At 41.4% G+C, this 12031-nt stretch overlaps 1 protein-coding gene across 1 annotated transcript in view; it reads left to right on the forward strand.

Moving 5' to 3' along the window:
• Positions 1-12031, forward strand: part of GPAT3 (glycerol-3-phosphate acyltransferase 3) — a 63023-nt gene that overhangs the window by 32157 nt on the left and 18835 nt on the right. Inside the window, exons 3-6 of the mRNA XM_007525038.3 lie at positions 3406-3676; positions 10434-10508; positions 10976-11065; positions 11571-11664. Of these exons, the coding sequence (XP_007525100.1) occupies positions 3406-3676; positions 10434-10508; positions 10976-11065; positions 11571-11664 (530 nt within the window). The remainder of the gene's footprint in view (positions 1-3405; positions 3677-10433; positions 10509-10975; positions 11066-11570; positions 11665-12031) is intronic.

Here is a 12031-nt window from a genome sequence, read left to right on the forward strand (position 1 = left end):
AGTCCCAGGTTCAAGCCCCAGCACCACCACCAGCCAGAGCTGAGCAGTGCTCTGGTTTAAAAAAAAAAAGGTACATAGTACCAATTCATTCAGGCAAGAATCTATGTGTGTGAACATCACTGGTTGGGAGATTGAGTGAGTGCAGGATTACTATCTGTCTCAAAGTATCTCCTCTTTATAGACACTACTAGATGATAAGTATCTACTCAGTAGTCAAAAAGAGAAAAGAGTAGTAAATTCATAATGAGGAAACCTTGTGAGCATTAGACCGTACCATCAGAGTTAAACTTTGTCAACCCTGGGTCAGACTGACTTTATGTGCCTGCCTTGGGAAGCACTGAGACTCAGCTTCATGTACTTAGCCTTCCTGCTGAAAGTATGATCCCTGCTTCTCATCATGAGGAAGAAGCAGAGGTATTCCAGTAAAGAGACATTCTACAAAATGTGCATACTCTTAAAAAATGTGTTGGCGGGAGTCGGGCTGTAGCGCAGTGGGTTAAGCGCAGGTGGCGCAAAGCACAAGGACTGGCATAAGGATCCCGGTTCGAACCCCGGCTCCCCACCTGCAGGGGAGTCGCTTCACAGGCGGTGAAGCAGGTCTGCAGGTGTCTATCTTTCTCTCTTCCTCTCTGTCTTCCCCTCCTCTCTCCATTTCTCTCTGTCCTATCCAACAACGACAACAACAATAATAACTACAACAATAAAACAACAAGGGCAACAAAAGGGAATAAATAAATAAAATAAATATTTTTAAAAAATGTGTTGGCTTCTCAAAAGACAAAAGCTGATGTGTTATGGAAAACTAAGAAGGCATATGTAATGTGCAGTACTGGGTTGAATCCTGGACTTGAAAATATAGGTCAACTATTACTTCTATAACCATCTGTCTGTATTTGTATATATTTGAGCCCCCCCTTTTGTCCCATCTTCTCTTCTTTTCCAGATCATACATGCACCTATTACTACACCCAAATGTCCCTCCTTTCCCCCCTCCTCTCTCTCCAGTTCCTGATTGAGTTGGAGTTCAGATCCCTCTGGTTATCTTCCCCCATCACTTTCCCACTGGGAGTATAGATCAAAGTTCTTTTTGGGGTGCAAAAGATGGGAGTTCTGGCTTCTGTAATTGCCTCTCCACTGGACATGAGTGTTGGCAGGTTGATCCATACTCCAGCCTGTTTCTGTCTTTCCCTAGTGGGGTAGGACTGTGTAGAGATGAGGTTCCAGGGCACGCTGGTAAGGTCGTCTGTCCATGGAAGTCAGGATCAAATCATGACAGCACCTGCAACTTGGTGGCTGAAAGACAGCAAGATACAAAGAGAGACAAAATGAAAGGAGACAAAAACTAGTAGAGGAGATTAGAAGAGGGATTTTAGGGTAGAAAGAAGCTGGGCAGTTTGTTCTAGGTGTGTTCTTATGGGCCCATGGCTATGGAAATTTTGCTTGAGTTTGATAGCTAACATGGAGTTGGACAAAAATATTGTCTGAGAAGATAGTGGGCAGAGGAGTAGCTCCCAAACTTAGAAGAAAACCTATTAGTAAAATTAACTGTTTATCCCATCAACATGACCTATATATATTTATATTTAACATAGGAGCCTCTGTAGCCTCTGAGTCCTTGTTGGTTGGAGCTGGAAGTCTATGGTCACAGCTGGGAATATTATTCTAAGATGCACTCATTTTAGAACCAGTCCTCTTTAAGTGGCCAGGATGACTCAGCTTCCCTTTGCAGATTGGGGCAGTCCCTACTATCTGCAATCTCTCTCTCCCCCCTACTATTCTGCAAGCTCCGTCTCTCTCTCCCCCCCCCCCCCCCCCCCGCTCCTTCCAGGGTTATTGCTGGGACTCAGTGCCTACACTAAGAATCCACTGCTCCTGGATGCTATTTTTTCCCTTTTGTTGCCCTTGTTTATCATTGTTCTTATTGCTGTCACTGAGAGAGAGAGAGAGAGAGAGAGAGAGATACAGACAAACACAGAAGACACATACCAGAAAATTATTCTGGTAGCAGGTAGAACTCAGGACTTCATGCTTGAGAGCCCAATATTTATCCACTATGTAGCCTCCCAGGGCACAGGAAAAAAATACTGTTTTACACATGTAGAGATACAACTAAAAAACAAATGTTTGGCAGAGTTAGCAGTTACTTATTAATAAGTAGATTAACAGAACTACTGTTGTGAGTTTTTCAGTATATCTCAAATTATTAAATAAGACTCTTCCTGAGGTATGTATGTGGGAGTGGAATTTGGGAGTGCTTGGACAATGGGGCACGAGGTTGATCCTTATTTTATTTTAACGACAGCGATAAAGACCAGAACACTGCTCAGCTGAAAGTCTTTTACAGAGCTGTTTTCCTCTCTTGGCAGTGAATATCTTCACATTTACCAGACAGCATCAAGCCCATGTGGTTACTCTAATTATATTCCTGTTGTTCCACATCTCCACTAGCACTTGATATTGTCAAATTGATTTTTTGTATTAGCCATTGTGCATATGAAATATTATCTCTACTTTTTACAGCAACAGCCTTATGGAAATGGCAAACTGAGTTAGTGAAGGAGTATACTATATCTCAGTCCACATGGTTCTAGTTTGCATTTCTCTGATTAGAGTAGAATAGAACATCTTTTCAAATGTCTCATCATTAAGGCTTACACTTAGGAATTACATATCATTGCTTTTGACTTTTCCTTATTCTTTGCTTATCATAATATATTCTTGAAATTAATTTCTTGTCAACCACTACATAGAATTTACCCACATGCATTTGAAAAAGGCTTAGTGAATATATCAAGATGGATTATATTTTATTCACAGTAGGGAGAATTAAGTAGGTCAAAGAGCAGAAGAAATATTGCACCTAAGACGGGGGTGGGGGAAAAATAGATAGCATAATGGTTATGCAAAGAGACTCTCATGCCTGAGGCTCCAAAGTCCCTAGTTCAATCCCCACACTACCATAAGCCAGAGCTGAGCAGTGCTCTGGTTTAAAAGAAAGAAAGAAAGAAAGAAGAAAGAAAATTACACATCAAGTGTATAAGGGTGAAGGTCTGGTTTCTGTTTACAGTTTTCTCTCCTGGCTTAGTTCCATAACATGAGGCAACTTTAACATAAACCTTTTACTGTTTGTACTAATTACCCTTTGCCTTTTTGCATGGTTTTTGGCTTGATGGTCTTTATCAGAGAAAACAGGTGTTTATTTCCATACAGTCAAAATATCTGCTTGGGGAGAGTGTTTCTGTTATTGCTTTCACTGATGGTATATAAGAGAAAAAGGTTTGTGTTACCCATTAAATTACTTGATTTTTTTTTTTTTTTTTTTTTTTTTTGCATAGAAAAGCTCCCTTTGGGCACTTAGTTCTTGTGTCCTATGGAATTTCTCACATCCTGATGTTTTCTTTTAAGGTATTATCCAAAGAGATGAGTCACCCATGGAAAAAGGGCTCTCTGGTCTTCGAGGAAGGGATTTTGAGCTGTCTGATGTGTTTTATTTCTCCAAGAAGGGATTGGAAGCCATTGTAGAAGATGAAGTAACCCAGCGGTTCTCCTCAGAGGAGCTAGTATCATGGAATCTCCTCACAAGGACCAATATAAATTTCCAGTACATCAGTCTACGGCTCACCATGGTGTGGGTGCTGGGCGTTATAATACGATACTGTGTCCTACTACCTCTGAGGTATGTCTCTTACTCCATGACTTGTAGGTATGACATGTTCAGCTCTTTACTCATGTCAGTAAGAACCATACAAGTATATTGTACTGATCCCTTCTTCTTCTTTTTTTAAAGATATTTATTTATTTATTTATCTGTTCCCTTTTGTTGCCCTTATTGTTTTATTGTTGTAGTTATTTTTGTTGTTATTGATGTCGTCGTTGGATTGGATAGAGAGAATTGGAGAGAGGAGGGGCAGACAGAGAGGAGGAGAGAAAGATAGACACCTGCAGACCTGCTTCACCACTTTGAAGCAACTCCCCTGCAAGTAGGGAGCCGGGGGCTCGAACCGGGGTCCTTAACGCCAGTCCTTGCTCTTTGCACCACCTGCACTTAACCTCTGCACTTGATCCCTTCTTCTTTTCTTACTTAGAAAACACCAACAAGTGTGACCTCCACAGGAATACAATAATGCCTTTGCATTCACATTCTCTCCCCTACACCCCCACCCCCGCCTGTCTATTCAGAATCTAATATTTACCCACCTGAAGTCCTGTTACTTTTCCAGTCATAGTGAATTGGAAATGCATAGAGAAGGGTAGTAAGACAAAAGAAAAGAGGACTTTTCAAGTTCATATTCACCACAGTGTCACTCAAACTTCAATCCACTTTTTGTTGGTCATGGTTGCACAAGTGAGGGAAAAATTCCCAATTGTGTTTTGCCATGTGGTAGGGGAAGGGTGGATTTGTTCTTTCCCTTTCCATTATGATTACTGGCTTTTCTCCTCCTTCTTCTTCCTCCTCTTCCTCTTCCTTTTGTCTTCCTCCTCCTCCTCTTCTTTTCTCTTCCTCCTCCTCCTTCTTTTAATTTTTTATTATCTTTATTTATTTATTGGCTAGAGACTGCCAGAAATTGGAATTGAGAAGGGGAGATATAGAGACAGACACCTGCATTACTGTTTCACCACTTGTGATGCTTTCCCTCTGCAGGTGGGGACCAGGGGCTTGAACCCAGGTCCTTGCAGATTGTGCCACACACACTCAGCCAAATGTGTCACCACTCGGCCCGCTTCTTTTTAAAAATATTTATTTGATGATGATGATGATGATGATGATTTGCCTCCAGAGTTATTGTTGGGGCTCCGTGTTGGCACTAGAAATCCATGACTCCTGGAGGCCATTTTTTTTTCTCTTTTTAATTAGGAAAGGTCTCACCCGAGTGATGAGGGTAAAGGGTTGGCAGTCCATGCCTGATGTCTCTGTACACAGTCTTAGGTGAAGCATGCTGAGATGGTACTCGTTGCATTGATTAGGTTGGAATCGGCGGATGCAATATCATTCGGCCTGGTTTGAGAGAAGCATGCAGGGAAGCGAGCCCCACCCCAGAGGTTCCAGGATTGGGAGAAACATAGGCTCTATAGAGGAAGCAGGAGATTCCTGTTGCCTTAGGGTTCAAGAAGACAATAGATAGTTATTGCAATAATCACATTGTTTGGCAATTGGGTTAACTTTGAAAAATCCCTTTGTTAGGATTTTCTGTATCATACACACCGTCACCATATTTGATGTCCTTTGACATTATTTGCATAAAGCTATGTCACCAGTTGCTTTTGTTCTTCCTGGACTAAGCTTTTAAGAGTCAACATGTGTATTAAAAAGACTCAGTCTGTGTTTTAAAAGTTTGAGACATTCAATCAATTTTTCCCCTCTCATATTAATTGAATAGTGCTTTATAAACTACAAATTGATGGGAGTGTACATAAACACCATTCCCACCACCAAAAGACTGTGTCTCATTCCTCCCTTCACCCCTCCCCCCATGAAGCTGAACATCCACCCTCACCCTCCACCCAGGGTTTTTACTTTGGTGCCCTACTCCAAATTCAGTCAACTCCTGCTTTGAATTCCCCTTTCTGTTCTTCTTCTTCTCCTTCTCCTTCTCCTTCTCCTTCTCCTTCTCCTTCTCCTTCTCCTTCTCCTTCTCCTTCTCCTTCTCCTTCTCCTTCTCCTTCTCCTTCTCCTTCTCCTTCTTCTTCTTCTTCTTCTTCTTCTTCTTCTTCTTCTTCTAATTGGATAGGACAGAGAGAAATTGAGAGAGGAAGGGGAGAGATGGAGAGATACCTGTGGACCTGCTTTGCTGCTTGCAAAGCTTCCCCCTGCAGGTGGGGAGCGAGGAGCTCGAACCTGGATTCTTGGACTTAGTACTATGTGCACTTAACTGGGTGCCCAGCCCAGACTATTTCATTTATTTGATAGTACAGAGCAATAAATATGGAGAGTGGGAGGGGAGATAGAGACAGACACCTGCAGCACTCTTCACTTCTAGTGGAGGTCCCCCCGCCCCCCGCAGGTTGAGCCCAGGTCTTGAGTGTGCATACTGGGTGTATCACCACCCAGGTGCCCCCCTCCCCTTACTGGCTTTTCTTATTCTAAGTTCCCCACTCTAGGGTTGCCTTTCAGCCTCAGTTTGAGTGTGGCCTTATGAGGAGTTTCCCTTCAGCCTAGTTTGTTGAAACTAGTGTGGAAAAGGCAGCACAGGGCAGAGAGGTAAAGCTGCAACTGGCCATGGTTCACTTCTCCTGATGCCTGCAGGTCCTTGTACATGTATCACCCTTGTACATGTGTCACCCTTGATCTTGCTGTTGATTGTGTTGCTTCATTTCCCTGGTCATGACCTTGGCACCATCTCAATACATCTTTTCAGGCAATTGTTACCAGCCAACTAAAGCTGGCACAGAAATCGAAACCTCCTTACCATTCCCTTGGGTGGCCTATACTTGCCTCATTCAGAAGAGATTGCTTAAGTGTAGACAAATGTACATTTTCTAAAAGAAAAAGAAAAGAAAAACACAACCGTCGCATCTTTTTTTTTTTAAATCTCTTCTCTCCCCCACCCCCATTTCTTTCTGTCAATCTTTCATCAATCATCTCTCTCTCTCTGTTTCACTATCTTTTGGGATTCATTTCAGTGATTATAAAGTGAGCTTCAAGATTTCAATTTACATTTTACTTAATTGCCCAAAGTGGGGTCCTGTTTTTTGTGGCACACAAGACTATCCGTAGGTGTACAGGAAGCAAAATTTAAATTGCCACTTTCTAGGAATTTTCTGTGTAGGCCAGCAAAAGGGCTTACTGAGATAGTGAGTTGCTTTGTCATGTCCATGCCCAATCCTCACCTCATCCAAGAAAGCATTGGTGTTGTCATTTCTTTCCCTTTCTCCCAGAAGTCTCTCTTTTTGTCTGGAAAAGTTATCCTGGATGGGTACAATCATTAGGGTGTGAAAAACACACACACACACACACACACACACACACACACACACACACACACACACACACACACGCTCTCTCTCTCTTTCTCTTCTCTCTCTCTCTCCTCCCTTTCTCTCTCTCTCTGAATGAAGAGAAGGGAGAAGGAAAGGTAACTCCCAGTCTGTAGTGAGAACTTCCATTATCTTGATTTTATTCTTAAAGTGGAATGAACATATTAAAACTAAACTTCTATCACCTGTCTATGTCTACTGTCTGTCTACTGTGTACGAACTCTTGCATCTTCTCTTTCTGAAAGACACAGTCACTGCAAAGTGAGCATTTAAAAGATACATAGTGGTAAAATTGATCGTGATAATTTTTGCACAACTGTATGCTTTAAATTGATGAGTCACATGTTATATGAATTATATCTTAGTAAAACACTTAGAAACAAATCACATCTAAAACATCATGACATCTATAAGAGTTCTCCCATTGGTTCTTCATGTCATCTGGAAAATAGAATTTTCAGGCCTGTTAATCTAATAAACAGAAGTTGTCACTAGGCTTGGCCCCAAATGTTGAACATGTGAAAATATAACCATTTCTGATATATGGAGAAACAAGTGATTCTCAGTAGGGCAAGATAGTATTTTAACATTTTGCATACTCGATTGTTGGGACTAGTCACTCATCTAGTTGTTGCAATGATAAATGGCTTCTAGATGGTCCAGGAGGTGGTACAGTGGATAGAGCCTTAGACTCTTAAAGTGTGAGATCCTGAGTTCAATCCCTGGCAGCACATGTACCAGAGTGATGTCTGGTTCTTTCTCTCTCTATTCCTATCTTTCTCATTAATAAATAAAACCTTAAAAAATTAAGAAAATTGAATGCAAACCTCAGATTGCTATGTTAAAAGGTATAAAATCAATACTTGTACAAGGTTAACACTTCAACAGGTTACATAAAAGTTTAATTTATTTTGAGTTTTAAATCTCAACTTTTTCTTTTTTGAGTAATACTTTTACATTACTAAAATCACTGGTTTCTTTTTCTTTCTTTCTTTTTTTCTTTTTTTGCTTACAGGGTTATTGCTGGGGCTTGGTGTCTGCACTATGAATCCACTGCTTCTGGAGGCCATTTTCCCCATTTTTTTTGTTGCCCTTGTTGCCCTATGTTATTGTTAATGTTGTTGTTACTGTTGCTGCTGCTGCTGCTGTTATTAAATAGGTCAGAAAGAAATGGAGAGAGGAGGGGAAGACGGGGGAGAAAGACACCTGCAGACCTGCTACACCGCCATTGGAGCGACCCCCCCTGCAAGTGGGGAGCTGAGATCTCTAATTGGAATCATTACACCGGTCCTTGTGCTTTGCTCCATGTGCGCTTAATCCGCTGAGCTACTGCCTGGCCCCAGCTGTTTTCCTTTTGAAGTGATTGGAACATATATTAAAAGCACTTTCAGAAACAAAGCGCAAACACACACACACACACAAACACACACACACGCACACACACACACACACACACACGCTGTAAGTATTGTCAGCTAGCTTTTTTTTTTTTTTTAGTAAAATATCAAGTTTTTTTTCTTTTTACTAAATTCTCAGTTCTAGAACCTTATGAAGGTAGCTGTGCATAAAAGGGTTACTACATGGTGATACTGGTGTTCCTATTTAAAACTTCCATTAAGTAATTTTCCTTGTTATTTGTTATAAAATTGTAACTCCTTTGAGAAAATTTTGATTTGTAGGGGCTAGGCAGTGGCACACCTGGCTGAGTGCACATTATAATGCACGAGGATATGGGTTCAAGTCCCTGGTTCTCACCTGCAAAGGAAAAGATTCGCGAACAGTAAAGCAGTGCTGTAGATCTCTTTCTCCTCCTCTGTGTCCCTCTTCCCTCTCAATTTCTCTGTCTCTAGCCAATAAATAACGAAGAAAATATTTCATTTTTTTGGAAGTATTTAATTTTTTTATTTGTACTCTTTTGTCCCACCATTTGTCCACAAGAGAGCACGTTATTTTCCTGTCTTTGTGAAACTCCATTTATAGCCACACCACAGTATAAAACAGCCCCATAGTATATTCAACAAAATAATAAGGTAACAAATTGAATCTGAAATGACTCCATTATAGAATATATCTGTATTTAAAAGCAGTTAAGCCAGAGATATAGATAGCATCATGGGTGTGCAAAAGACTTTTCATGCCTGAGGCGCTAAGATCCTAGGCTTAGTACCCAGTAACAACATAAACCAGAGCGGAGCACTGCTCCAATAATTAAATAAATGAAATTAAAATAGTTCTGAAAAATAGGGCAAGAATTTATTTCCTTAACTTTGTTCCCTTCTCTTTCCGTCTTAGATCTTTGGTATTTAGGCAGATGGAACTTGACAGTCTTTTTCCAGACCTTTCGTATGCATTTACTGATTGGTATTTGGAACATAGTATCATACTCTGTGTATTTTTTTTAAAGATTTACTTATTTATATTTACTTATTTGATAGAGACAGAGAAACTGAGAAGTAAGGGGAAGATAGTAAGGTTAAGTGAAAGACACCTGCAGCCCTGATCCACAGCTTCAAAGCTTTCCCCCCTGCAGGGGCTTGGGGACTTGAACCTCAATCTCTGAGTATTGTAACATGTACGCTTAATCAGGTGAGCCACCACCTGCCACCTTTATATTCTGTATTAAATTGAATCTTACTTTGTTCCCCCCACCTTCAAAATGTACTAAGAACCTTTTTTTTTTTATGTGAGGATATATAAGGTAGCCTAGTTCTTTATAATATAGATATTTCATATCTTATTTTCATTACTTTTTTAAAAAAGATTTTATTTATTAATGAGAAAGATAGGAGGAGAGAGAAAGAACCAGACATCACTCTGGCACATGTGCTTCTGGGGATCGAACTCAGGACCTCATGCTTGAGAGTCCAAAGCTTAATCACTGCACCACCTCCCGGACCACTATTTTCATTACTTTTTAAAATTATTTTTATCTTTATTAGACAGAGACAGCCAGAAATTGAGAGGGTAGGGGGATAGAGAGCAAACGAGAGGGACAGAGTGGTAGCACACATGGTTGAGTGTACATACTTTAATGCACAAAGACCCAGGTTTGAATCCCCAGCCCCCACCTGCATGGGGAAAACTTTGCAGCTGGTGAAGCCATGCTGCAGGTGTCTTTCTGTCTCTTTCCCTCTCTTATTTCCCCCTTCCCTATCGATTTCTGACTATATCCAATAAATAAATAAATTTATAATAAAAATTTAGAGAGGAGAGAGAGAGAGACAGAGAGAGAAAGTTGTAGCACTGCCTTACCACTTGTGAAGTTTTCACCCTGCAGTTAGGGACCAGTGGCTCAAACCTGGGTCCTTGTGCACTGTAACATGTCCACTTAACCAGGTGTGCCACCACCCGGCTCCGCATACCTTATTTATGTCATCATTTATGAACTTTCAGCTTTATTGCTGTTCCCCCTGCTATTCAACCAACACTTACATTGCCTTTTCTTTTTCTTTGTTCAGGATCACCTTAGCTGTCATTGGAATCAGTTTGTTGGTTGCAGGAACTACACTGGTTGGGCAGCTTCCTAATAGCAGGTAAAATGTTTCCTTCTTCCCAGCCAAGCCTCTGACTCTGCTAGCAAAGAGGCCATTTGGTTGAGTCCAATGTCTGCATCAGTTTACTATTACCTCAGGATACTTGGATTCAGATTCTCTTGACTTCATCTTCATAATCTTTATGTGATTTCTCACCATACTTCTATATAAATAAGTCATTTTCTCAAAGAGGGTATGAAAACCAAGAGTGCACTGAGAAAAGACAGGCACATAGGATTGTCAGGTTCATGAGAGCAAGACCAAGGCATTCTGGGGCATGGATTTATCAGACAGGTCTGGTGGAATTGACTGGTAGATAGTTTAGAAGGGTGAGAGCTCCTTTCTTGAGTTTTGTCCTGAATGAGTCTCAGGAGTAGAACTGTGTGCTGCTCACTCATACTGTCACTGTGTGGTTTGTTGATAGGAAACCCAGAACTGCACCATAAAATTTTTTCTCTTCCCTTCAGTCTCAAAAGCTTCCTGAGTGAACTGGTGCACCTGACTTGCTGCCGGATCTGTGTGCGAGCCCTCTCTGGTACCATTCACTACCACAACAAGTGAGTGTCTGCTTGCCACTGCCTGCCTTTCTCTTCGAGATTCCTGTATGTGGAACCAATCTTTCTGCACAAGGAGCTTAATAATATATGTGTGACACCTAGTTTTTGGACCTCTCTAGTGTGCAGACCAGGGCTGTGTACTATCACTCTGTTTTCCAGGCGAAGAAATGGAATCTCTAGGCCAAGGTTGTATAGGGTCGCATAGCTAAAAGTCAAGTTTTGAACTGCTTCTCAGTATTTTGAAAAATGATGACAATGACAGCCCTGGGGCATGATGGGAGGATTAAGGTTGGAACCTGGGGAGACCTGCTGTCTGTGCTCAGTCCTGTCACTTCCAAAATTCCATAACTGAGCCTTCCAACAGAATCCTATAGTCTTTTTCCTTCACCCCGATCATTGAAGGTGATGTTAATTCAGCAAAATAGGGTGAGTTTCTTCCTTGCTTTTGTGCAGATCAATAGCCACCTTTCAAGACGAGATCCTTAATTGATATTTGTAATTGCAGAGAGTACCGGCCCAAGAAAGGCGGCATTTGTGTTGCGAACCACACTTCCCCTATAGATGTTTTGATCTTGGCAACAGATGGATGCTATGCTATGGTAAGAGCAACTCCCGGATAGATTTCATGGATCAGGCACATTTTTTATTGTAGGTTATTTTGCCCCCCAAAAGGAAGTTAGTTGCATATCAGAAAGTAGCTCTTGGGGCCCTGGGAAATAGCACAGCGAAGCATAGAGACTGTGCAGGGATCCCAGTTGGAGCCCCCGGCTCCCCACCTGCAGGGGTGGGGAGTCGTCGCTTCACAAGCAGTCAAGCAGGTCTACAGGTGTCTATCTTTCTCTCCCCCTCTCTGTCTTCCCTTCCTCTTTCGATTTCTCTTTGTCTTATCCAACAAAATGGAAATAATGGCCTCTAGGAGCAGTGGATTTGTATTGATAACCCTGGAGGAAAGTAGCTCCGCAGCTG

This window comes from Erinaceus europaeus, chromosome 3 (genome assembly GCF_950295315.1).
Source record: "Erinaceus europaeus chromosome 3, mEriEur2.1, whole genome shotgun sequence".
NCBI classification, from domain to species: Eukaryota; Metazoa; Chordata; class Mammalia; order Eulipotyphla; family Erinaceidae; genus Erinaceus; species Erinaceus europaeus.